This window comes from Capricornis sumatraensis, chromosome 17 (genome assembly GCF_032405125.1).
Source record: "Capricornis sumatraensis isolate serow.1 chromosome 17, serow.2, whole genome shotgun sequence".
NCBI classification, from domain to species: domain Eukaryota; kingdom Metazoa; phylum Chordata; class Mammalia; order Artiodactyla; family Bovidae; genus Capricornis; species Capricornis sumatraensis.
The window spans coordinates 61,839,965-61,867,755 of NC_091085.1; the positions used below are offsets into that span (position 1 = coordinate 61,839,965).

Consider the following 27,791-nt stretch of genomic DNA (forward strand, 5'->3'; position numbering starts at 1 on the left):
GAGGAGACATGCCTGTGGGGCTTAATGCATGCCAGAAATTTTGCACCCACCTTTACATTGTGCTAATCCACTTGATCTTCTAGCAGAACTTTGAGGGAGGCTGTCCTCTTATTATCCCCATTTTACAGATAGGGAAGTAGAAGCACAGGAATTGAAGTGATCCGCTTGATCAAGGGCAGATAATAAGTGGTGGAGCTGGGGTGTGAACCCAGGCATCCTGGCTCCAGGACCTGTGCCTCGGTCGGTCACCTCTGAGCAGACTGTCTCAGAATTGGCCCCTGACATTTCTCCATGTCACAGACAGCACCGAGAGTCTCTGCCACCCACTTGGATTTGTTAACTCAACTAATTATGTGGAGCCCTTCTGTGCACCAGACCACACGCTCACAGAGCTCACTTGTGAGTGAAAGTTGCTCTGTCCTGCCCAACTCTTTGCAACCCCGTGGACTGTACAGTCCGTGGAGTTCTCCAGGCCAGAATACTGGAGTGGGTAGCCTATCCCTTCTCCAGCGGATCTTCCCAACCCAGGAATCGAACTGGGGTCTCCTGCATTGCAGATGGATTCTTTACCAACTGAACTATGAGAGAAGCTCACTCGGAGGGGAGGAATTCAGTAACAGACACTCCCCCAGATGGCATCACTGGGATTCGTAGGAAAAGCCCAGCTCTGAAAGAGGGCATTGACAAATCGGCACTCTGGCAGATTCATCAGTTAGGAAGTTGGCACCAGAGAGAGAGGTATGTCAGTGTCAGGGAGAATAAAGCTCCATTCCAGTCCAAAGGGGGATGCCCAGCCTGGTGTGTCCTCAAGGAGATAGGGATGCTGGCCTGCGGGTGTCAGGAGCTCAGCCCAGCAGTATGCCAGGGAGCCCCAGGACTATCCCTAGGGGACTGTCCACCAGGAGCCAGCACCAGGTTAGCTGCGAGGCCAGAGCTCAGAATGCATAGCCAGGAACAGAGGGAGGAGATGATGCTAAGCCCCAGAAATACACCTTATGGAGTCTCACTGGCAGGACAAAAACAATGCCCATAAGCAAGAGAACAAGTACATGAAAGAAGCTCCTCACCACTGGTCATCCAGTCATCGGTGTGTTCATCAGTCAGGTAGCACTTATTGAGCACCTTTGGTATGCTAGGATCTGTTTGACATAACTGTCACTCAACATTTGTTGAAACTGGTATCTTACTAGAGAGTCAACAATTTCTCTTTAATTAGCAGTGTCAAGAAATATGCCCCAGATGTGTCCCTCTTTCCCATAAGACGTGTCATATTTGAATCTCCAACATTGCCTGTTAATAACAGTAATAATAGTAAGAGCTGTTAATGACCTAGTGTGTGCCAGACCCTGTGCTAAGTACTTATTTACAGCTTCATTTAACCCTCATAGCCGGCCTGGCAAGTAGTTTCTGATATTTACCCCATTTTACAGATGAGGAAACTGAGGATCAGAGGGGGCAGTGACTTGCCCAGCATCACACAGCAGATGCAGTGGAGCTGGGACTTGAACGCACTTTCTACTCTGTACTTGGAACCTTCTTCCCCTTCTTCCTGCCCTCAGTCCCATGTTTGCGCATGTGGAGAATGATCACATTTGCTTATAGACTCCGATGCCTTGGTCACGCGTGATTCTTTCTCTTGTTGTTTCCAAAGGTGGTGGCTCTTAGTAAGAGAAGTCAGGAGGCCGAAGCCGCTTTCCTGAGTGTTTACAAGCAATTAATTGAAGCACCAGGTAAGACTTGCTTGGGCTCCATAATTGAATAAAAAAAAGAGACTGCCATGAGGACTGTTACAGAGGGGCCTTCTCTCACTGGGTTCTGGGGACAGGCCAAGACTCCTGGGCAAGGCCAGGCCCTGCCATGGGTAGGAGTTGTGGAGACTGAGGGCGTCTACACCCAGTCTGGTGTGGTGTGTCCCCACCCGACTTGTCTGCCTTACCACACTGCCTTCCAACAACAGCCGGGGAGCTTTGGGGAGCTCCTAGTGAGGTCTCCCACCCAGGTCTTCTTGAGGAGCCAAGGGTCTTGACCACCAGAGCCCCCATCCACTTCCCACCAAGAGCACAAGGTGCCCAGTGCTCCCTGGCAGCAGAGGGCACTGGAGAAAAGACTGCAGATGTTTCCACCAACATGGCATGGCCAACCTCAAAAACTTGATGTTTAGCCAAAACCAAACCCACACAGCACATACTGTATGACTCTATTTACATAAAAGATGAAGACAGGCAAAAATTAATGGCAGCGCTATTCACAGTGGCTGAAGAAGGAGACAAGCCAGGTGTCCATCAGTGAATGAATGATCAAATGTGGTTTACTCATCCAGTGGAATATTATTTAGCCATCAAAAGGGATGAGTCGCAGACACATGCCACAGTGTGGATGAACCTTAAACATGTAATGCTGAGTGAATGAAGCCAGATACAAAAGGTCACATAGTTTATGATTTCATTTATATGAAGTATCCAAAATAGGCAAATCTGTAGAGACAGAAATCAGATTAGTGGTCAGCAGTCTGAAGGGAGGAGAGAATGGGGACTGAGTGCTTAAAGGGTATAAGGTTTCCTTTTAGGGGGATAAAAATGTTCTCAGACTAGACAGAGGAAGTAGTTGACCAACATCGTGAATGTAGTAACTGGCACTGCATGGCTCACTTAAACATGGTGAATTTTGCATCACAGAATTTCACCTAAAAAAAAGGCACTCATGCTGTGAGAAATCAAGAGAGTGGTTTTTCTTGGATGGGGTGATAGTTCCTGGAAGGGGCCTTTGGGCACTAGATATGTTTTTTCATCTGGGTGTGGATTGCAGAGATTTGATCAACTGGAGAAACTTCAACTGTGTCCCTGCATATGAGATATACTTCTGCAGACAGTTTCCCATTTTTAAAGTGGCCCATCCTCTACAACTTTTGCATTTATTTACCTAGAAATGGGAACCCAGAATGTAGTGACTTGCTTAATAATGGTGGAGCTGGGAGACGCCCCTACTCTGCTCACCCTCTCCACCCAGAAAGCCACTCTAATCCGTTCCCAGTACTCCGGCTACAGGAATTGGTGAGGTCGGGGTGGTTGGGGCTGGGGGTTTATGAAGAAGAAGGTGAGGTCCCACTCTAGGCTGAGCCATGGAGAAGGCAAAGTCATTTATAGTTGATGCCAAGGTTGTTTGTGAGACCTCTGTGATGGGGATGGGCAAGTCTCATTCCATCTGTCTTGGGCAACTGGGGTGGTGTAAATAGTGTCCTCCCCAAATGTGTGTCCACTCTGAACCTCACAGTGTGACCTTATTTGGAAGCAGGGTCTCTGCAGATGTCATTAGTTATGGATCTTGAGATGAGACACCCTGGACTCAGGGAGGACCCTAAATCTGATGATGGGTCTCCTTATAAGAAGAAGAAAGGGAGTTTTAGGAACACAGACACAGAGAGGAGGGCCATGTGAAGACAGCGCAGAGGTTGGAGTGATGCCATTGTCAGCCAAGGCGTGCCTGAGACCACCAGGAGCTGGAAGAGGCCAGGAAGCAGCCTCCACCGGAGCCTCCAGGAGCACAGCCCTGACAGCGCCTTGATTTTGGACTTCTGGCCTCCAGAGCTGAGAGAGTAAACTTCTGTGGCTTTCAGCCATCTCAGTCAGTGGAGCTTTGTTATGGCGGCCCCAGGAAACTGAATACAGCAACAGTGATGTGACGCTTCCCTCTGAAAGCATATGGGACTGGGTGAGGAGGGAAGTCTTCTAGCCTGTTCTACTCAAAGTGTGGCCCAGGGGCCAGCAGCATTTGCTTCGCCCGGAGCTGATTACAAATACAGAACCTCGGGCGACTGAAGCCTCTGCATCTGGCAAACTCCCCAGGAGATCTGGGAACACATCACAGAGAAGCACTGGCCAGGTGTAGACGTCGCACCGGCTCCACCCTCTGCATGCTACGGGCCCCGAGGGAACAGGCCAGGCCAGTCTCAGTCACCCTGGCACCGATGCCTCAAGTCAGGGAGACATGGGACGACTCAGCTCTGGGCACATTCAAAAACTATTTCCAGAACATCTGTGCTATGTCACAACTTGAATACTCTTGAGAGGCTATGCTAGTTTCCCATTGTTGCTGGAACAAACTGCCACAAACCAGGAGGCTTAAAACAACAGATTCTTATTCTCTCTCAGTTCTGGAGGTCAGAAATCTGAAAACAAGGTGTGGGGGCATGGCTGTGCTCCCTCTGAAGGCTCCAGGGCAGGACCCTTCCTGGCCTTCCAGCTTCCAGTGGTTCCAGGTCCCTTGGCTTGTGGCCGCATCACTCTAGTCTCGGCCTTTGTGTTCACACGGCCTTCTTCCCTGTGTGTCTCTATCCCAAATCCCCCTCTCCGTTCTCCTATAAGACTGGTCATTGGATTTAGGGGAAAAGGCAAGCCACTCCAGTACTCTTGCCTGGAAGATTCCATGGACAGAGGAGCCTGGTGGGCTACAGTCCATAGGGTTGCAAAGAGTTGGACATAACTAAGTGACTGAACACACACACACACAGAGAATCCAGGATGGTCACACCTTGAAGTCCTTAACTTAATTACATTTGCAAAAAACCTTTTTTCCCCCAAAAGGTCACATTTGCAGGTTCCAGGCATGAAGATGTAGATGTTTATCTTGGAGTCACCATTCAGCCCACTGCAGTGGCACCTGTAGACTCACCTCGCTCTTCTCCAGTGCCGTGCGCCGCCCTGCTCCTGCACCCGCAGGAAGGCAGCCTGGCCACACTGGTTTTCTCAATCAGAATGCTTGGGTGGCAAGAATGGCCGAAACCAGACAGCACAGCCCTCCAGGCTCTGTGCCTCCCCCCACAGGGACCTGACCCCCCGTGGCTTGAGGCCAGGGCAGCTGTGTCTGCAGCTCCGGTCATTGTCTCCCTTACTCAGAACCACAGCAGGCACACGGAGGAGAGTCCAAGAGGCTGTCCCATTCCTTGCAGCCGCTTTGCTTATGATGTCTCTACCCTTATCAGAACTGTCTAGGAAAAAATTTTGGAAAATGACACCCTCTTATTTCCCACTCTTTCCTTTGGGTTGCACAGTCTCAGTGGTGAATGATGTTGGAGGATGACCAGTATGGCCTCCAAAGATGCCTCCCACAAATCCACACTCCAAAGATAACCGTTATCCCACAAATCCACACGCGCAACTACGCCACTGTGCCTCGTAGTACCTCTCATGTAGCACCAGGGGGCAGCACTGAGATGGCTTGTGTTTCCAGGTTCAGATCCCAGTTCAAGTCCTGCCTATACCACTTACTCCCTGGTTTACTGGAGACGAATTAACTCACCTCGGAGCTTCACATTTCTCTTCTATAAATTGGGAGAAATTTATCAGAGCCTGCCTCATACAGTCATTGGGAGGCTTCCACGTGCATGGCACACGGCGGCACTTGCTAAGTGTTAATTGTTGTCATCACCTGTGTGTCCCTCCGACAAGTGAAATTCTCCAAGCCTGGGACTGAATTATACTAAATTCGTGTACTCAGAATCCGGTACACAGTAACCACCTAGTAATTGTTTGTTGATTGAATTAGAAAAAAGATTCAGACACAGAAAAAGGGGAAAGAGCTATTTAAATGAAAAGGTACATTTTTCAACTAGTGCTTTCTGCTTGTCACGTGTTCACCTACTCAGATAGGATTTATTGAGTGCCTGCTGTGTGCAGGGACCATGACACTGGAAACGTGGCCGTGAGTCTGCCGATGCAGACACGGGCCCCGCCCTCAGGGAACTTGCATTCTGGTGGCAGAGGTGAACGGACCATCATGCAAATAGCCTGTTGTCTCAAATCCAGGGGAGCATTTGGGGTAAGGAGGGGCTTACATTCCCCCCCCCTTGGAAAAAGAGCCTCATATCTGGGGTTCACGATGGGGTCCTCATCTTTCTGGAAGTATGTCTGTTAACACACGAGTCCAGAACCGCAGTGCCAGTCAGGGACCGTGGGAGCTCCCCAGATTGGCCTGGAACTTCCTGGAAGATTCTTGTGCCCTCTTGCCCCTCTCCCCAAAGGGTCGTTCCAAGCCTGGTGCTGACTCCACGTGTCTGACTTTGCAACTCTACTCCCCAGAAATGGAGGGGCTGGGGGGGGGGGAACGTGCATCCCCAGCTGTCACCGAGTTAGAGAGAAGGAGCCTTAACTGATAGAGACATACCGTAGGAACAGCCCCTTCAGGGCTCTAATTCATTTTCAAGACATTTAAGAATAACAAAATGTTTTAATGATTTCTTAGGGGAATTAGGAAGACATATTTTTGTTCTCATTAAATTTTATCCTCAGACACAAGAACCAAATGTCAGATGTGTTGTTGGTGCTCAGAGCTTCCCTGCTCACTGTCCCCGCCACACACACCCCGCCCCAACTCCCTCCATAAAAATAACACTCCTGGAAAATTTGCCAGGATGCACACTCTCCTGTTTTTATATTTCTTGACAGGCAAATTATTTGTCGAAATACTTCCGCCTCCTCCCCCCACAGCCCCCGCCACCAAGCCACACAAGTCCTGATTCAACATTTTTGTTTTGAGTGACTGCTGCCAACACAAATCTTTGGCAGAGAATGCGGTATAGCGTGATTGCTCAGCAAGTATTTTGATAAGTGTGCAGCCTGTATGTCTGTAATTATGAAAGAAAACCGTAAATCTTTTGGATATTGTTCACACAGATGTGGCGTGAAGTGAGAAAAAAAGCAGTAAAACGTGTTAAAAGCATAATTAATGTCATTGTTGTGGAGGATGATTTGATTTAAACCTTTCTGACTTCTGTACCGGTGACGGCTGCTTTCTTTATCACGCTCATAGTCACTAGGTACCGACCCAAGCTTCAGAGAGAGCTAACTTCCTGAGTGATTAGTTAACAGTGAAAAAAAGGGGAAAAATTTAAATGAAAACAAGGAAAGAGGGAATAAGAGGGCAGGCAGAGGAACACTGCTGAGATAAGAGAGGTGAGTGCTCCTCCCCATTATTTTTTTCCTCTGGATTTACTTTGGTATTTTTTAGACTGTTGCAGGAAATGGCAACTCCTGGCACGCGTTTATCTCTCTGCTCCTTCTTTCAAGAGGCAAGGCTGGACAGCTTAGGTGATGGAGATTGTAGCATCGGACACGGTGGGGTGGGACTCTCAGCTTGGTGTTTTTGAGCTGTGTGAGCTTGGGCAGGGACCTGAACGTCTCTGTGCTCTGGTCTCTGTGTGTTTAGCCGAGGGATAGTAGAACCTGCTAATCTGTCACTGCGAGGATCCTATACCTGCGCATGAAAGCATTTGGCAGGGTTTGATAATCAGCAGCCCACTGCAAAGCTAACATCAGGGTATAAGTTACACACGTCACATGCATTGGCTGTGGATTTCATTCAGCTCTGTCAGTTGTCAAGGGTGTGGGGTGAGAGATTTAGGGAACAGAGTTAATGAATGTGTGGTAGGAAAATACTTTCCTATGTTTAAGATCTTCAAATTTTTCTCTGCAGTTATAAAAGTTGCATATGCCTACTGTCAAATTTCAAAAATACACAAAATAGAAGGGAGGCAGGGGGAACTGCATACTAGAAAAGCAGTGGTAATGTTTTGCTGTTTTTCTATCTGATCTTTTCCCCATGTCCTTTTTCAAAATGGCCATTCATTCTGCATGTACCATTTTCAATTCTGATTCCTTTCACTCACTACAAGCATCTGTGTTTCCCTGTGTGGTTACGAATTCTGAGTAACTTTGGTTCATCTCGTGTAATAGTCTCTTGCGTGGCTGTATTATAATTTACTGAACCTCATCCCCAGCACTGGGCATTTGGAGTTCTTGGGAATGCATGGCATATTGGTACTATGCTGTAGTTCTGAGGGTAAGAAAGAAAACTTGGGAAGGAACATGTGTCCATATATTGACCACAAACCCAGGAATAGTCAGAAAGACTAAGAATTCTTTTTTCTTCTTGTTGATTTATTTTGTACTCCTTCATTTCTTAGTTACACTAAATATCTTTTCATATGTTATGAACCACTCATATTTATTCTTTTATGAATCACTGGTTTGCATATACTTAGCCCATTTTTCTAACAGAGAAATCATTTTCTTATTGATTTGTGGACACTCTTTGTGTATTAGGGATATTAACCTTTGTCCTGGTAAACGTGTTTCATAGCTTCTCCCCTAGTTTGCCTTTTGTTTCTTAACGTTGTTCACAATGTCTCTTGTATACGGTACATGGTAGGCATTCAAAAAGTATTTGCAGAAAGCAGGAAATCTTAACCAGACCTTTGCTTTATGGCTTCTTGATTTATTGTCATATTTAGAAAAAAAAAACGCTTCTTGCCTGAAGGTTATATAGCTTTTTAAAGTACTTTTGTGATCTGAATTTTTAGAAATTTGAATCTTTGAAGCATCTGAAATAGATGTTGATGAAAGTAGTGAGGGAGGTTAAGAATTTAGCATTGTGTCTATCCCAAATGGCTAGCTCTACTGCCATCTAGTGGATAAGCCACCTTCGCAGATAAAGGCAAAATAGATTTTAATGTAACAAGAGAGCCCTCATTGTCTCTGGCAGCCGTCACCTCCTTCCCTTCCTCCCAGTACATACATCTGCCCAGTTGGTCCTCTAGGGGTCAAGGGAGCACAGACAGGTAACATAAAAGATTATTTAACCCATAAAAAATGCAAAGTTTAATGATGACAGATTTTTCCAAAAGGTGATACTTAACTTCAGAAGGCATTGTCCCCCACCCTTGTTTTCTGCCATTTCTTCTGCCAGGAGTGCCCCCTGCCCTGGCCTCCCGTCTTACTCTCACTACCCGTGACAGCTAAGGGTTGAAAGATGATTAGAGGAGAGCATCCAGCGTGATGCTGGTACCCAGTGGGTACTCAGGGAATGGCTGTGCCCTTTCAGAAGAGATGACAGGAGTTTCAGCTGTGGCTTTTCATCAGCTCATTCTCTGAGCATCTACTGTGTGCTGAGCCCTGTGGAAACTCAAACCCGAGTCCTACCCTGCCCTCAGAGTCCAGCAGGGACCATGTGACCCCAAGACAGACAGCCAAATCCAGCAGGAAAAGGGCTCCAAGGTGGGAAGGCCAGGAGGGATGCTGCAGGGAGAGCAGCCTTTGGATTTGGTTTTAAATGATGAGCTACCCTTCTTGCGGGTTGGTTTCTTGGGTGCTTCTTCTGTGTCAGGCAGGGCACTCAGCCCCTTACAGAAAGGAGTTCGCTTATCCCGACTGCCCCCGTGGAGGTACATATTGCCATCCTGCCTTCAGCCTGCCTGTGCAGCCGAAGTAGTGCAGGCTCAGAAGGGTCAAGCCACTTGCCCAGGGTCACACAGCAGACAGGTAGTGAACACTGAATCTTCATCCCTGACTCCAAACGCGGATGCAGGATTAACTTTAAAATTGAAAGGGCTAAGGGATTTCCTGGTGGTCCAGTAGTTAAGACTCCATGCTCCAATACAGGGAGGCAAGAGTTCGATCCCTGGTTGGGGAACTGAGATCCCACATGCCGCACAGCTCAGCGCCCCCCAAAATTGAAGGAATTGGGACAACACCATTAGAGATTTGACATCCAAAGAGAGTGAAAAACAGCCAATGGTCTCTGCTGCCTGTAGGTTGAGAAGTTCTAGGCTGAGAGGGTGGGCCCCTTGCAGAAATGCAGATGCATCAGCTGGAGGAAGATCGTTAACCCTCACAGACAAGTATGCCTGGTCTTCCCAGCCCAGGGCTCCAAAGGCTGGTATTATACATTCATTGAGTCACAGAGCTCTCAATTTCAGGGGGCAGAGCCATGCCAGGAGGGGCAGTCACAGGACTCCAGGCTGCAGCACCCTCTCACTGAGTTGGGGCCACTCCCCAATCTGCCGTCTTGTATCCTATATCACACCTGACTCCTCCGATCCTCAGTTTCCCCACTTGTGAAATACAGATGCTCTCACCTCATTCTAGGCCCACTGGGTGGATCCAGTGGGGATAGAGGATGCTTACCACGGTGCCTGGCTCAGAGGAGTGGCCCTGTGCGATTCATTCTGCAAACACTGAGCTCCCGCTGTGTGCCAGGTACTCTCCCCAGCACCAGGGCCAAGATGCTAAATAAAACACTGTGCCTGCCTGCCTGGAACTTTCTGTGCAGCCCAGTCTGTGGAAACCCTATTTTTCTTACAATGGACATGAGTCTGAGCCCCAGCTCTGCTGCTCCCTGGCTGGGTAGCCTTGGAGTGAGTAGCTCCACCTCTCTGCGCCTCTGTTTTCGTCTCTGGAAATGCACACTTACCTCCTGGTGCCTCTGGGAGGATTAAGCGAGGTGAAGCGTGTGCATTCCTAAGCTGGGTGTCTAGCACAGAGTTAATGCTCAGGAGACCAGTGGCTGCTGTTGCTGTTGCCCATGGTGTTACTATCACATCACCTACCAGCGCCAAGAAGGAAGACCCATTCCAGCCTCCTCTGTCCATGCTCAAGCCAGGAGACCTCGAAGCAGCCGGCCCTGGCAGTGGAGGGGAAAAAGGGTGGCGGGACACCCGGCCTCCATTTGCATACAAGGGCTGGGCAACCCATCTGCTGTCAAAAAGTCAGGATTGAAGGATCAAAGGGAGGTTCACTGCCTCCGTCGGTAGCCTGAGCCTCCCGCCCACACGGGCACCCGGAGCCGGGGCCCAGATGGGAGAAGGCTTCTGTCTCAGAGAGGCTTTGGAGGGGCACACGCATACTTCTGCATATACATGTTTCTAAACAGCCTCTCGGGCAGTCTTTGCAGCTCCCGTTTCCTAAGAAAGCTCTCAGTGCCACTTTCCTTCAGATGGACACAGGGGGAGGAATGAGATTCCTAGAGTCACCGTTCTCCCCCCACAACCCCGTAGACACTTAAAAAAAAAACACCAACAGCATCAGCTAGTGGTAGAAGATGGAATAGAGGGTATTCTGTTCGTCTCCTCCTACAGTGGCTTTGGAAAGCCTGGTGTGGGATTAAAATATTATAAATCTACTGGCAGTATTCTCTAGGGGTTTAGATCCAATGTACCCAAAATGAATTAGTCATTTTATTAAGCAGTTTATGCATAAAGAGCAAGCTGATGGCTGTAAGACAAAGGCACGCCGCTTCTCGATGCCGCTCCCCCTCCCCGCCTGCCCGTCAGGACCTGCCACCTCGGATGGTTCATATTTGATCTTCCGTGTCTGCCAGCGTGCTCAATTAATCCAAAGAATTTGTAGTCAGACCCTTTTGATTTGGGGTCCCCTGTTTGGGGCTCTTTTTATTCGGGTTGAATCTAAAGCCGTTTGATTCTTGCTGCCACTGCCCTTGCCTATGTATCGACATGGTATGTTGCAAGAGTGAAGTGGGGGAAATAAAGTCCCGCTCAGGGCCCTGGGCAGCCTCGTGTCTCTGCTGAAAGGTTTTCAGCGGAAGTGCTGAGCCCAGCAGCAACCTGGGCTCCCAGGCTCCAGACGAGGGGCTGGGGGGATGTTCTGTCACATCTGACACTAAGATAGGAGACTTGCCAGACCCGGGAGGAGGAGCAGCACAGGTTGCTTTGGAGACGAGGGGTCAGCGGGACCCAGCGCTTCCCCAAGCAGAGTCACCCGACATAGGGAGCAGTCACGATGTAGCTGGCACAGCATAAACTGTGAACACATTGCGTACCAGGTATCACCTTTCTACTTCCTTCTAGATAAAGTCAGTCGGGTGCAAAACATCTTAAATGCCTACAGAACCTGGGAATCTTTCCTTTTAACCATGGAAGAGCTAGTTTCAAGCTCCAGGTCTTGAGCAGGCAATGGGGGTATAACTAGAATTAACAGCACCCTTGGTTTTTCCTTTGTATTTATTTTTATGGGTAAAAGCGCCTTGTTTATAATACAGAATTCAATGATCTGTTTACAATAGTGAGATACATATTCCTTTAAAATACATTTAAATTAAAAACACTGAATCACATAAGGACAAGTGTCAAATTGGTAATCTTCAGGGGGGCAGGTGGATGCAGCTGAAGTCGTGACGTGAGGACCCCAGCATCTGGCTCTTGGGCCACACGGCGTTCAAATCCAGCTCCACCTTTTTCAACAAGAGGCTTCCCTCTTCTGGGCTGCAGTTTTCTCATCTTGGAAGTGGGGATGATAGCAATGTCTCCTATGGTTGTTTTGATGATTAAATGAGATATAAATACATGCAAAGTACCTGGCATTTGTCAGGGCACATTGCTGGGGGTGAAGAAATGTCAGTTCCCTGGAGCTTTTGGCTCAAGATGCTTGGTGGTCATCTCATCTACTCTTTACCCCAGCTTCCTGGTTTTGGGTGCCCCATCTGCTCCAGAATGAATGGTTGCTAGAGTTGCGGGGACAAAGACCAGAAACTAGCCTGCTCTGAACCTAGTCACCACCCACCAGCACCCAGAATAGCCTACAGGGTGGAGAAGTGAAGGTGGCACAGAATTGCCCAGGCATTGCCAGCCTATCCGAGCCCCACGTCTTCATCTGTAAAATGGGTCCATTGCTTTGAGGATGAGGCTAAGTTGTGTTTGTGGAACAGTAACTCGGGGGTGGGGGGGGATTGGGCAGGACGGTCTGCCACCCTTTCTTGGTGTGATGGGGGCTGTTTCTCCCGGTGTTTCTCTCTCAGGCCCCTGCTGGCTTCCTCATTTCCCTCAGGGCTCTGCTCAGATGTCACCACCTTCACAAAGCCTTCCCTGACCTGCTGCCTCAATTAACATCCTCCCCGCAGGGTGAGGGGCACATCTCAGGGCAAGCTCTCTCCTGACCCTGCTTTGTGTTCCTTCTCAGCCCCCTTCGAGCCTTTAATTTGCCTGTCCTTTGTCTCCCCTCTCGAGAATGTCAGCCCCGGGAAGGCAGGAATTTCCTCTTGCTTACTGCTGTCTTCAGGGCTCAGAAACTTCCCTGGCACTGAGTAGATGCTCAGGAAATATCTGGCAACTGAAGAGATGGTATCTGATACGTAGTAGGTGCTCAGTAAATGCAAACTAATGAATCAATGGCTGAATTAGGGACTGTATTAGTTTCCTCCTGCTGCTGAAATGACCTCTGATTTGGATGCTTCAAACAAGTTACATTTATTGAGCACCTACTGTGTGGGGCCAAGGAGAAGGGAGGGGGTGAGGAGTGAAAACTGAACGCCCCCAGGCCCCTGTGACTGTCAGGCTCTCTGAGAAACCTCTTCCCAACATATTTAAGATTTGCTGTCATTTCTGTCTCTTTCACTTTGTAAGGGCAGCCAGTGACGTACAGCTGATGCATCAGCTCATACCACTCAGACAAAGTAAGCAGGAAGCCCTTGGAAGTGCCGGCTCCCCTGGCTGAGCATTTCACCCGTGCGTAACTTGGCAGAATCTTCCAGTCATCTGAATGCTAGGAATTTTTTTTTTCTTCCCTAACTCAATCCCCAGTAGCTTAGGCATCCGTGGATATCTTCCCAGATAGGGGCGTTGGGAAGAAATGAGTTTACTCACACACCGTAAAGTGTAGGAACTCTGTAGAAAGGAAATCAAGAGTGGAGTATGCCTGGGGAGAGAAGTGATCACCGTTGCTGTGCAGTTTCCAGAGCAGGGACCACACTCAACCCACAGCCCAGTTTCTCAGCAGTGGGAGAGGACGCGCGTGCAGGAGAATCGGAGGTCAGCGCTCCTACGTCCTCTTATGAAGCAGCTTGTCTTCCTGGAAGGCTGGTGAAATGGGTGCACCAGGAGGGGAGTAGGTTAGGCTTGAGTAAGGACTTCCTTCCGAGGAAACTTGGAGTCTAGCAGCTCCCTAGTCCTGCTCTCTCGCAGTTGGTATCCAGCAGCCAGTTACCATGTGTTATGGATTGAATTGTGTGCCCCTAAAAGTTACACTGAAGTCCTAGCCCCTGGTGCCTGTGAACGTGACCTTATTTGGGACCAGAGAATTTGCAGATGTGAGCATGCTACGGGAAGGCCCTTAGGGTGAGCCCCTAATCCAGTGGGCAGGCGTGCGTGCTCAGTCACTGCAGTCGTGTCTGACTCTTTGCAACCCTATGGACTGTGGCCCGCTGGGCTCCCCTCTCTCTTCTCGTAAGGACAGTGTGACTGCTGCCCTCACAAAAGAGGAGAGAGACATAGAGAAGAGGGCCGGCTGATGACAGGCAGAGATTGAAGTGGTGCCACTACAAACCAAGAAACGCCCCAGCTTGCCAGCAACACCAGAAGCTAGGAGAAAGTGTGGAGCAGATCAGGAAAGCGTGGCTCTGCCGACCCCTTGATTTTGGACTTCGGGCCTCCAGGGCACACACAGTGCCTTCATTTTCTGGGACTACCCAGAGACTGGATGGTTTACAGCAGTGGAGATTTATTCTCTCAGTTTTGGAGTCCAGAAGCCCTAAACCAAGATGCTGGCAGGGTTGGCTCCTTTTGAAGGCACGCAGGGAGAATAGGTTCCAGTCCTCTCCCCCAGCCAGCCTGGGCACTCCTTGACTCGCAGACACGTCATTTCAGTCTCCGCCTCTGTCTTCAGGACCTCCCTGCGTGTCACCTCTCTGTGTCCTCTCTTTTTGTAGAGACACCAGTCATTGGATTAGTCGGCCCTAATCCAGTTGACCCCATCTTAACTTGATTTCATCTGCGAAGACCCCGTTTCTTTTTTTTTTTAATTTTGGCTGCACCAGATCTCAGTGGCAGCATGGGGGATCTTCAATCTTCCTTGCGGCATGCAAACTTGTAGTTGCAGCATGTGGGATCTAGGTCCCTGATCAGGGATCAAACCTGGGTACCCACCACACACACACTCCAGGAACACAAAATCTCAGCCGCTGGACCCACCAGAGGAGTCCCAGACCCAGTTTCTAACTAAAGTCACATTCACAAGTTCTGAATGGACATGAATTTGGGGGAACACTGTTCAGCCTAGAGCACCACACCGCGTCAGTTCTTCCTGTCTGCCTCTGGAGTCTGAGCACTCCACCCTGCCTCTCCTGCCGCCATCCCGGTCCCAGCGTCTCGCTGCCTGGACTGTTGCAGCCGTCTCCTGTCTGGCTCCCTCTACAGCCCATTTTTTCACACAGCAACTTGGATGAGCCTTTCAAGAAGGCAAATTAGAACTTGTCACTTCCTAATGCTCTGAAGATATATTCCATCCCCATCCATATTATCTGACTGGAACTTAAGCTACACAGAGACAAGGCCACTACTGTGCCCCCCTCAAAGAGATGCTCAACTTGCTGAGTGAAGCAGGTGCATGGACTCATAGGTCCCCCTAAAGTGAGCTGCACCCACTTCAGACTCACCACTGTGGCATAAAGCAGTACCTAAGCATGGGCTCCACACCCACAGACTCGACTCTAGCTACAACCTCACAGGGGAGGCGCTGTGACTATCCCCATTTTACAGACCAGGACACTGAGGTCTCTGAGTGGTGAAAGAGTAATCACATGTTGGTTTGGGTCCTCTGGAAGCATACAGATGCCAAGATGGCATTAGATATACGAGAGGTTTTTGGGGGAAGATGCCTGGGAAGGATGAGGGAGAAGGAGAGGAGAAGCCAGGAGAGCCTTCGCATAGCAGTGCTGGTCTGACACCTGGGAAGGGAGGGGAGAGGAAGGAGGGTTGGTGGGAGGAATCTCACACCACAGTGCAGATCTCAAAACAGTCTATAGCCAGGCTGATAGGAGCCCCAAAGCAGGATACACTCGTCTGCTCAGGTGTTTCAGGTAAGAAAACACCACAAACCAGGTGACTTAAACGACAAGGTTTTATTACTCACAGTTCTGGAGGCTGGAAGTCTTAAGATCGAGGTGCCAGTAGGGCTGGTTCCTGGTGAGAGCTCTTTTCCTGGCTTGCAGATGCCTTCTGCATCTTAGTAGGCTGATGCTTTGCTCTGATCCCACACTGCCACAAGGCATAAGAATTAGGGCAACACTCACTTAGAGTCTGTTAGGGGTCAGGCACTGTCCCAGAAGCTCAGTGCGCTCATGCATCCCTGCACTACTCTCTGTGGTAGGTCCCGTTGTTATTCCCGCGTTACTGACGGCGAAACTGAGGCTCAGCGGACCTATGTGACTTTCCTTGAGGCTGCCACAGCCAGGATTTGACCGTCAGCCTTCCAGCCTGTCCCCCTCCCTCTTTTATCTTGAGAGGCTGTGGGAATTTGGAGGAGTCGCAACATCCAAACCTCAAGTGTCAAGTTCATCTGGAAAGCTGTTTATTAATCACCCTGAGCATCCCAACTCCAAGGAATAGGCCCAAGGCCTAAAGCACTCACTTAGCAGGACCTTGCCCCCATCTGCTGACATCCAGTGCTGATTGAGCGTGTGCCTGAGGTCAACTCATCAGAGAGACTTGAAGGTGGAGCTCAGAGAAGTCAGATGCTTTGTCCCAGGTCCCCCAGCCAGCCAGCGGCAAGGCCAAGAATAGAGCCCTCAGTGTCGTGCTTCTGGCCTGATGATTGCCAGGCCACACCTCAGGGCAGCTTGATCCACTGCCGAGAGTCACCAGGCTCTCTGGTTCAGACTCCACCCCTGCCACTTCTGAGCTAACGTTCTTAGGCACATAGAATCTCCTCTCCGGGTCTTCATTTCCTTGTCTAAAAAAATGGAAATAGCAGCAGCTACCTTTATCAGGCCTCACCTTGGGGAAGTGATTTCCACGTGCTCCCCCCGGCCCCACACCATGCCTCTGTTTCCCCATCTGTGGACTAGGAACACAACAGCCCTACCTAACAGTGTTATGGTGAAGATGGAATGAATTCTAATCCATGTAAAGTGGTCTGGCTGTTAGGACTCAGCCACTGCCTGACTTTGGCCGTCGTTTGAACCTCCCCTCACTTTCTCTCTCCAACCGGGGATCCAGGGGAAGCATAGTGTGGGAAGAGGCCCAAAGGCCCATCATGGCCCTACCACCCCCTCACTTTCAGACTTTAGGGAAGTTATGGGACTCTACTTTTCCCCACTCAGCTCTGGGGTTGTGGGGTGAGGAGGTTGGACAGTGGACAAATTGTCCCTCCTTGGGCGACTCTTTCTAAGCTGGAGCCCTTCAGTCCCTGAGTGGGGTTCAAAGCAGGACTGCTGGACTGAGTGTCCCAGACACTGACGAGAGTATATGCAGCCTCGCCATGTCCTGAGTCTCCTGGAGTTTGGCCACAGACCGCCGCTGCTGGAACACCGCGGGGCCAGTACGCTGCCCCTCTCAGGATAATCACAGCAGCCCGCTCTGTGTCCAGCCCTAGTCTCCACCTGGCACTGTGCAAATCTTGTTCTCTCATCCAGTCCTTGCAGTACCATCGTACAGGTCAGAAAATAGAGGCTTAAAGAGGTTACCTAACTGTCCAAAGGTCACATGGCCAGTCTGGAGCTGGAGCTGACACCAGCAGTCCTTAAATCACGCTGCCTCTCTCAATAATCATTTTCAGTCTTCCCAGTAGTAACTTCTGAGAGGCAGAAACTGTTTCCTTTTCCCACTTTTTAGTGGGAAAACTGAGGCTCAAGACCAGTGCTGGACTTTGGGTTCTGAGAGTGTCATCACCTAGTATTCTTGCCCAGAGAATCCCATGGACAGAGGAACCTGGCTGGCTACAGTCCATGGGGTCGCAAAGAGTCAGACACAACTGAGCTATTAACTTTCACTTACACTTTTTTCCTACCCTGTACGGGCAAATGAAGCCAAAGAGACGGAGCCCGGGAACCCGCTGGCCCCATAGAGTATCACTGGCCACCCCCACTCCTCTAGCCTCTCCGGGGTCACCTGAGGTCAGCTTCCCCTGGACAGAGAGTATCGGGCAACAAAGAATGACCACAGGGCCTCCGAGCAGAACAAACCTCCATTTCTGATCCCTGGAAATGAGGTAAATGACATCCCTTCTCACCCGAGCGGTGTCTTTTGGCTTGGACAGGCTCCTGGCCAGCCAGCCCCTGAGCCATGAGCTGGATCTGTTCCACCTCCTGGAACCAGAGCGAGCCCTCCATGTCCGCTCCCGAGCTGCAGCCTCCGTGTTTATCTAACCTCCCTGACCCTGGCAAGCGCTTGTCGCCTGTTTCTTCTTTTCTCAAAAACCAGGACACAATAGGAAGCGTTTCCTTGAACTTATTAAAAAATCCAGACTTGTAAATTAATTTGTCCCTGTTGTACAAAGGCAGTGCAGATGGGCTCATTAGCATGCACACAACAAATAATTATAGATGAATTTTTAGCTGGCCTGCCTAATGCGCTTGCTGGGTTAATTATGTCAATGTATAATTACATCAGCCCGGGGAGACATAATGGCATACCCCGCTGAGCAGGCCCTGCCTAATGACGGGGCGTGGGGGGAGTGCTGACAGAGGAAAGACGGCAGCGGCGTTCCCGTGCACCTGCTTACCTCGACACAAACGCCCATTGTCCGAGCCTCCCACCACCTCAGCAGACAGGCAGGAGGAGAGGGAGAAAAGGCAGAGGTGGCCTTGTTCCAGCCGGACCTGCAGGCCCCCAAGTATAGGCTCTTACCCCGTTTCTTCCATCAGCAGATATTTATTGGGTTGGACTGTGGGTCAGGCGTCATTCACCCACAAGGGGTCCAGTGGAGCAAAAGGAGATGTGGTCCCAGCCCTGCCTCGTGTGGAGTTTGCAGTCCAGCGGGCATCCACTGGGTGCACTTATAAATCATTGAAAATTGGAAGTGCAGCGACTGCTGTGAAAGAAAGGTGCAGACAGCTGGGAGAGCACATACCAGAAAACCAGCTAACTGGTCAGGGAAGGCTTCCTGGAAGCCCTGGCATTTGAATTGCTAAGACGAGTAAGCATCAACTAGCTGAAGAGGACAGAGGAGGGCAGAAGGCTCCTGGCTGTACAAAGCCTCTGCGATGGGAAGGTGCATATGAGGGACTGAGAGAAGAAGGTCAGTATTGTTGGCACTCAGAAGGGCATGGAAAATGGCAAGGGCTTCCATGTGTTCTGAGGGGACCAAGGGCCAGGCACCATGTTGAGGACTTTGCAATCACAGGCTCATGAGGTCAGTATTTTTGTGGTGAGGCACAGAGAGGCAGCACCACTTGCCAAGGTCACACAGCAATGCTGAGAAGCAAGTGTGGATTAGATCTGGGCCAAGGATGTCTGACTCCAGGGTCCACACCAGCAGAGAGTAGCGGCCAAGCAGATGCTAGTGGGAGATCTCAGAGGAGGAACCAGAAAGAGAGAGGGCTCTTGGGCATTAGAAAAACTTGTGGAACAGACCGGGCCCCTTGGCCTGAAGCGAAGAGGCCCCGGCTTTCTTGGGGCCCCGTGAATACCTACCTATGCATGGCTGTTGTTGTTTAGTCAGTAAGCTGTGTCCGACCCTTTTGTGACCTCATGGTCTCTAGCGTGCCAGGCTCCACTGTCCATGGGATTTTCCAGGCAAGAGTACTGGAGTGGGTTGCCACTTCCTTCTCCAGGGGATTTTCTCAGCCCAGGGATTGAACCCATGTCTCCTGCCTTAGCAGTCATGTTCTTTACCCCTGAGCCACCAGGGAAGCCCCTTCCTACACCTGGCTACTGGGGTTGAAATATCCAAAGCACCGGGACAGGAAGTTTTTATGGCATTAGAGAAAGAGACCCAGACTTGAGTCTCTCCTCCACGCTTCAGCAAATCGCTGCTTCTCTGAGCCTTAGTTTCCTCATCTGTGAAAACAAGTTAGATCTAAGCCATCCTCCAGGGGATGCTGGTGCGTCGTGGGATTGGTTCCCAAGGACTGGCTTTGTAACCTGGAAGATGCTCCACCAACCACCTGCCCCAAGTGGAGAGCTCCTGAAAGAAGAGGTGGTTGGATTCTAGATTTGAAGGAAGAGGAAGTGCTTGCTAGCTGCCAGCAATAGGGACAGAATTCCAGGTGGAAAGACCTGCAGTCCTCAATCTTTTTTTGCTGTTGGGACATTTGGAGACATCTTATATCCAGCTTTATATTTGGTCCCCAGGAAAAAAAAAATCATTTAGTCAACCATAAGTGTTCACAAAAGGTGGTGTGTTGGCCCAGATCCGTTGAAAAGCACCGCAAGGATTATATGTGCAAGGATGCTATTACGGGACCTTGGGTGAAGGAAAATAGGGAGAGAGTGAGGAGAAGTGGGGAACTGGGAGAAAGCCTAAGGAAGGAAGTCCTGAGTGAGGTCGTGGGCTGGTCCTCAGAGCACTTCCTTATCCCCCAAGCAGGTCTGCCCCCATCCTTGCTGCCTTATCTGGGAAGTTCCCTGAGAAGGAAACACTTGTACTGATGAATTTCAGAGCGTGCCTGCTGGGGTCCTTGCCAAGTGACGCTCCCTCTGGTTGGAGGTGTGCAAGACGCCATCTCATGGCCACCACCGATGGCATTTAGAATCACCAGAATGCAGTTATTGTAACAGTTGTTATTATTGTCAGCTGGGCAGGACATCCACACCCATGGGAACAGCACAGGCTCTTCAGAGCAGGTGCCTGGAGAAGCTCTGCTCCCTCATCAAGCAGAAAGTGCACAATGCTCCCATAAGCCAGCAGAGAGATTCCAGACAGCTCCAAGGGATGGTTCTTCCCACATGAGCTCCCTGGCCCGCAGAGCGCCTCCTACCACTGTCCTTTCTCTGTGCAGACCCCGTGCCTGTGTTTGAGGTGGCACGCAGCCCAGACGACAGACTGCAGCCCCCCAGCTTCGACCCCAGTGGGCCCCCGCGGCGAGAGCTCCACGCTTCGTGGAAGAGACACCCTGAGCTCGTTGGCACCAAAGGTACTGATAAGGCTCTCACAGAATGTCCATAATAAGCAAATGGGCTGTGACTCTTTGGCAGCCAAACTCTGCCACCCCTGTGGGGGGAAGAGGGGCAGGGAACTCAACTTTATCATTTTAGAAGTGGGCTGGGTTAAGGTACACTTCTGCTGAAACAGGCTGACCCCAAATTTCAGAGGCTTAATGTATTTGAAGAGAGGAGAACTTTCAGGGGATGGTCCACACAGTCATTCAGGGACCCAGGTTGTGGTCGTCAGCACTCAACATCCACAGTCACAAGTGCATGTTTGACATCTGATCAAGAGGCAGAGAAAGAATGTGGAGGATCACACTGAGATTTGTGGGGTCCAGACCTCGGAGGGGCAAGCATCACCTTGGCCACATCCTATTGGCCAAAGCTCAGTCACGTGCCTATACTCTGCTCCAAAGGAGGCTGGGAAATGTAGTCTGTCCAGGAGGGGAGTGGAAAAGGGTGTAGGAGCCAACACTGTCTCAGCTCCAAATGAGACAAGTAATATAGTCTCTAGGTGTACATATTTTGTGATAAAATGTTTAAAAGCAAGAGAATGATGAACAAAATTCAGCATGTTGATTACCTCTGGAGAGTAAGATGTAAGGTAGGAAGTCTCCATAGGGAGAGCAAATAGTGGCAGGTGAAAGCCATTGGTAACCATCCCAGTCTTGGGTGTTCATTGACCTGCATGCCAGGCACTGTGGTAGGCACTAGGGACCCAGCCAGGAATAAAACAGAAAAATCTCTGCCCTCATCATGTTGACCTTCTAGAGGGAGGAACTGATTGTCAACAAATAAATTAGCAAAATATATAGTATGTCAGTTGGTGAAAAGTCTTTGGGAAGAAAATTAAGCAGAGAATTGGGGAAGATTCGGGTTAAAGGCTTCTTGTCTAAGGAATGAATGAATAGGGTTTTCCTCAGGTCTGTAAGCTTTTTCTGAAAAGGGCTAGAAAGTAATTATCTTGGATGTTGCAGGTCATGCAGTTTTTGTCACAACGACGTAACACTGGGTGAAAGCAGCTGTAGATAATATGTGAATTACTACATATTAATTTGGGGGCATGACTTTATTCTAGTAAAACTTTATTGACAAAACAGGTAGCGAGCCAGATTTGGCATGTAGTGAAGACAAAACGGGCTGAGGCCCATCAAACGGAAGCATGACACAGAGTCACTTTTCAGGAAACAACCACTTTCACACTCCCCCATTTCTCAACATCCTCCCTTCACCCTTCTCCCCCACATGGCCTAGTGAGCACCTGCTGCAAGGCTGGCCCTAGGCAGGGTCTTCTGGGGAAGACTTACAGTGACTAAAATAACAGCATTTTGATAGCTCTGGTCCTGCACCTGGAATACCCTTCCGGCTACCCTGACAAGCCAGGACTTGGCAGTTCTTCAGCCCCTGCTCGTATGTATGCCTCTATGAAGCCCCTGGGGTTCCCCAGCAAAGCCATCACCGCTTCCTCTGAGGTCTGAACGTCCTTCTCTAAGAATAATATTAATAGAAGTTGTGGAAATTGCCTCTTGAGAGCATTTGCTCTGTGTGGTGTGCTTTTCACACAGCAGCTCACTGGCCCCATTTTACAGATGGGGAAACTTGAGTCACAGAAGCAGCAGGTACCCAAGTAGGGAATCAAAACAAAAAATCTTGACCTTGGACCTGGGCTGTGTTTCTTCTTGAGGACCCTTATTATTCTGCATCATGATGGTCAAACCTTGCTTTTCTGTTCACTGCTGTGGCCTCCACATCTGGAACATTCCCAGACCACATGTGTGCACGTGTTATATGTGTCTTTTGAGCTGACCTCTCTGCCAGCCTCTCAGGGGACTCACTCTACAAACTGCCCAGCTCTACACTCACCCTCCTGTGCCAGGGTCACAGTAGAAACTTTATAACCAGGACAGAATTTAACTGAGTCACATGGACCCGTGGTGGGGAGACCAAATTTTGGAGCTCTTGAGCCACTCACCCTCGATAGCTGGCCTCTGGGCATGTCTCTCTCCATGAATTTAGTGCCAAAGGCACACACTGATCTCCAAATGAGCTCCCATAGCATTCACAAAGATGGACCTGATGTGGGCCCTGCCCCAGGGCACCTGTAGGTGAGGGGTAATGACCGAACATCTGAGTATGTGCCATCAATCATGGGGAAGGGAAAGCAGTGTGGCAGGTCCTCAGTAGGTTAAATCTGGAGTTCCCCTGTGACCCCACCATTCCACTCCTAGGATATACCCTAAAAAACTGAAAACAAGTGCTCAGACAAAACTTGTACACAAATGTTTATAGAAGCACTGTTCACAGTAGCCAAATGATAGAAATAATCTAAATGCCCAGCAGTGGATGAATGGAAAAAAACAAAATATGATATATCCACATAATGGAATATTATCCGGCCATAAAAAAGGAATGAAGCACTGACCCACGGTCCAATTGGAATGAAGCTCAAAGACATGTCGAGTGAAAGAATCAAGTCACAAAAGGACATATGCTATGATTCTAGTGATGGGAGATATCCAAAATACACAAATCCATAGCAACAGAAAGCAGAAAATTGGTCAGCCGGGGAAGGGAGTGAGGAGTGTCTGCTTAATGGGGACAAGTTTCATTTTGGGGTGATGACAGCGTCCTGGAATTGCTGACAATGATTGCACAGTATTTTTGACTATACTACATGTCACTAAATTGTGTATTTTAAAATGGTTAAAATGGTGAATTTTATGTGTATTTTACCATGATTTTTTTTTAATCATACAGAAGGCCAAGAAGGCAGGGACAGGTCTGAGAGGGCAAAGGAACCTCTGGGTGTGCCGCCCAGGGCCCACACAATGGGAGTCTGACTCTCTTATGCAGGTGTTCGCCAAGCCTGCAACCCAGCCAACCATGGTGGCGGCAAGTCTGACAGCTGTGCTGTCTCCAGTGCTGAGTTTGGGAAATTGATTCTCCTCCCAGAACCATTGATCGAGCTGGTTTGCAGAAAGCGGCTCTGGTCGTCACGCCGCTTTCAGCAATGGGCAGTTTTCCCTCTTCTTCTTCCTTCAGAGCAGAGAGAGGGGACGTCACCAGCCGGGCCCACGCTGACCGAGGTGAGCCGCCTCCCAGGCATTCCCAGCAAAGCCCTCCTGACAGAAACTTTGCTGCAGAGAAATGAGGCAGAGAAACAAAAGTGAGTTGGGAAGGACGGGCGGGCCCCTGCTGCTCCATCTGTCTGGGAGAGGGGGCCTGGAAAGTCACCCCTGCCAGGGCCCATTGGGAATCCAGATGCAGTCTGAAGATGCAGACGCTGGCCTGGGTTCACACCACGTATCAGCAGCTCAGTGACCCATCCTGGGCCGGTCACGTCGCCTCACTGAGCCGCAGTTTCCCCATCTGAAAAATGGGGGCTAATGGTGGTATGTTAGTCATGGTTCCCCAGAGAAGCAGAGCCAGTAGGATTTTTTTTTTTTAATTAAGAGTTGTATTTCCAGGACCTACCTAACTCACATGATTGAAGCTAGCAAGTCTGAATTGGTAGAGCTGGCCGGCAGGCTGGAAACTGTCCGGTAGAAGTCAGCACTGGCTGCCATCTTGAGACAGAATTTCTTCTTCAGTTTTGTTCTTAAGACTATCAACAACAACAAAAATTTTAAAAGGGGGATTTCCCTGGCAGTCCAGTGGTTAAGATTCTGAGCTTCAACTGCATGGGGCACAGGTTTGATCCTTGGTTGGGGAACTAAAACTAAGATCCCACATGCTGTGCAGCATGCCCAAATTATTTTTAATCAAAAAAAAAAAGTTAAGACCTTCAACTGACTAGATGAGGCCCACCCCTGTTATTGCAAATACTTTCCTTTACTTAACATCAACTGATTGTAGATGTTAACTCCATCTACAGAATCCCTTCACAGCAATACTTGTATTAGTGTGTGACTGCATAACTGGGTACTATAGCCCAGCCAAATGGACATATAATACTGACTGTCACAGGCCATATCAACTCCTAGTATGCCCTGAGAATGAATGAAATGAAATGGCCCCTCTGAATGCTTAGCTCAATGTTCACACGGCACATGTCAGTAAGCATTTGCCTTTACAGTTAGTGCAGTGTTGATAAAATATGCATTCTTAGGGCCTGTCTAGGACAGTTTCATGATGATCATTCCATATATCTTTTCTGTTATTCACTTATTTCTTCATCCCACATATTTATGGAACCACCTGCTGTGTGCCAGGCACTGTTCTAGGGAAGAGCTGCGAACAAAATGGACAAAACTGTCTGCCCTCCTGGATTTTACTTTCTCATGAGGAAGACACAAAAAAGATAAATAAGTAGTGTACTAGATGATAAAGCTTGTGACAACAGATAAAACAGAAGAGGGAGCAGACAAGACGGGCCAAAGTGTTCAATAGAGCGTTAGAGGAAGTCTCACTGAGAAGGTGTTAGAGGAAGTCCCACTGAGAAGGTGTTAGAGGAAGTCTCACTGAGAAGGTCCAACTTTGTGCGACCCCATGGACCGCAGCACACCAGGCTTCTCTATCTTTCACTATCTTGCAAAATGTGCTCAAATTCACATACATTGATTTGGCGGTGCCATCCAACCATCTCACCCTCTGCTGCCCCCTTCTCCTGCCCACTCTTTCCTAGCATCAGGGTCTTTTCCAATGAATCGGCTATCGCATCAGGTGGCAAAAGTATTGGAGCTTCAGCTTCAACATCAGTCCTTCTGATGAATATTCAGGGTTGGTTTCCTATAGAATAGAGTGAGCAAAGCCCTAAGGAGTTGAGGGAGTCTTGCAGGCATATGGGGCAAGGAACAGTCAGTGCAAAGGTCCTGTGGCAGGAACATGCCTGATGTGTTTGAATGGCAAGGAGAGGAGAGGGCAGGATAAGATCAGGGTAAACAAGGCCCCTTCCCTGGAGTCACTGAGCCAGAATAAGGTAAGGCTCAGGCTTTGCATAATCCCTCCCCCAGCTCAGTGAGAGGTCTTCTTTCTCTGCTGAGATGCTTGCCTCACACCTGAGTTAGGCCACAGTGGGCTGGCAGGGCTTCCCAAACTCCTGCCACAGAAAGGGAAAAAATTGCCTCTCCAGGGGACAATAAGAGTAAACAGTGGTATTGGAATTCTGAGGGCTGGGCGCCACGCTGAACGTGCCTCATAGTACCCACTGAGGCAGACTCCATCACAAACCCCATTTTTATTATGTATTTATTTTGGGCCATGTTGGATGTTTGTTGCTTTGCACCGGCTTTCTCTGGTTGCAGCAAGTGGGGGCTACTCTTCACGGTGGTGCTTGGGCTTCTCACTGTGACAAACCCCATTTTATAGATGAAGAAACTGAGGGCCAGAGAGGCAGGGTCACTGGAAGCTTAACTGGGCATCAGCTCTAATGGAGCCCACACTGTCAGCAAAAGAGCAGGGCAGCCAGGTGCCTGCGTGTCATGTCTAAGGACTCATTAAAAACCCCCAGGTGCAGATTACAGGAAGTGGGTGAGGGCATAGGAAGCCCGGAGGGGCTGGTCCACACGCCAGGTGTTTTCACAGGGGCCTTCAAGAAGTACAGATCACTTTGGCAGCCAGACTGGGGGAAGCCGAGGAGAAGATCAAGGTCCTCCACTCAGGTGTGTATCAGGCACGTGTCCCCTGCGCGCACATCACCCCAGCCCATCAGTCCAGGAGGGCCAGTGGGAAGAGGAGGGGCAAGGACACTAAAGACTCGGAGGGCCAGAAAGGTGTTTGGGAAGGGAGAGGAAAGACCTGCATTACCCCCCGGGGATTGGAGCTCCAATTCCAGGGGTCATACTACTATGGAGAGAGGGTTTGAGATAGTATTAAATCAGGGGCGGCAAATGCAGTGCCCACTGGGGCTGGACAAGCACCCAAGCCAGCTGGATCAGAGAGTGCAGTAGGGAGGAGGGGAGGAGTCTGGGTCAAACTGGAGAACCCAGGCCTCATCTAAAGAGGCGGCCACTGCTGAGTCTCAGCCAGGCCCTGCCCAGTACGGCCAGTCCCTTCCGCTCTCCTCAAGAAATCAGAAATCTGGAATTCTGTGAGAAATCCTTATTTATCACGCATGTATCTATTGACTTTGTTGTTCGTCCTTGTCCCCCTCACTTCTAGGCAGGACCTCAGGGTGGGTGAGCTCATGGAAGGATGGCCCCACCTAGGTCCTGGAGGGACCTCAACGTGTTAGGGGCTCATACCCCGGGTTCTGGGACCAGCCACCCCCTCCACTTACCTGGGTCCCCTGAGCTTCATGGACTCCCAGAGAATGATATCATCTGCCCTCCCTTCCCTGGCCACTCCACAGCCCTCTCACCAGCTTGACGCCCTTGTAGGAGCAGGAAACTCACTCACTGTCGCCAGTTCCGAGAGGAAAATCATTGCTCACTACCCCAAGCCTCATTCTGCCTTCTGGGCTCTACAGAAGGGGAGAGAGTTCCACCTCCCTGGGGACGGAGGACCTCACCCTGGCGCTCTAATTTTTCTCAGCGTTAAAGGCCACGCAGACAGAGCTGCTGGAGCTGCGGCGGAAATACGACGAGGAGGCAGCCTCCAAGTAAGTGAGCGCCTCGCTGAGCTGTGCCCCTCCCCCGACCCTCCCAGACCTGCCTCCTCCTGACTCTCCTCCCTCTGATTCTGCCTGAGGCACTCATTTCACACCCTGTGTTCCACACTCACACAGCTGCTCACCAGCCGTTCGTGGTGCCATCCACGTGCCACAGACCATAAAGGACACTCTGGGTTGCCAGCTCGGCCCACTCGACTGCCCAGAGGCTTCTTGTCCCATCCTCCCGGCGCTGTCCCCACTCCCCAACCTCACAATCCAACCCCCAGGGCCAAGTGTCATCTTCAGTTATTCTGGACTCAACGTTTTTTCGGGCTCTAAGATATCACTTAATCCTCAAACACAAATATTTAGCACCTACTGTTTACCCGCTGCTATGCTGGGTCCCTGGAGGAAACATCAGAACATGGCCCTGTCCTCAGTCAAGGAGAAGAGACAGATACTAGCTGATGTATAGGAATAAATTCTTTCATGTGCAGATACTGCTGAGCACTTATTGTATGCCTGACACTGTTGGGGGCACATAGTAAATGCGATGAAGGGAAAAATCGAGAGAGCAGCAAGAGAGAATGACAGGGAGAGGTGGATCCTGTTATCCAG

The 27,791-nt window shown here is 49.8% G+C and overlaps 1 protein-coding gene across 1 annotated transcript in view; it reads left to right on the top strand.

The window, feature by feature from the left end:
- The window catches only part of CUX2 (cut like homeobox 2), a 276,351-nt gene that overhangs the window by 215,784 nt on the left and 32,776 nt on the right, over positions 1–27,791 (top strand). The window contains exons 4-8 of the mRNA XM_068989833.1: positions 1,652–1,730; positions 20,497–20,631; positions 23,687–23,810; positions 26,168–26,244; positions 27,116–27,182. Coding sequence (XP_068845934.1) covers positions 1,652–1,730; positions 20,497–20,631; positions 23,687–23,810; positions 26,168–26,244; positions 27,116–27,182 — 482 coding nt within the window. The remainder of the gene's footprint in view (positions 1–1,651; positions 1,731–20,496; positions 20,632–23,686; positions 23,811–26,167; positions 26,245–27,115; positions 27,183–27,791) is intronic.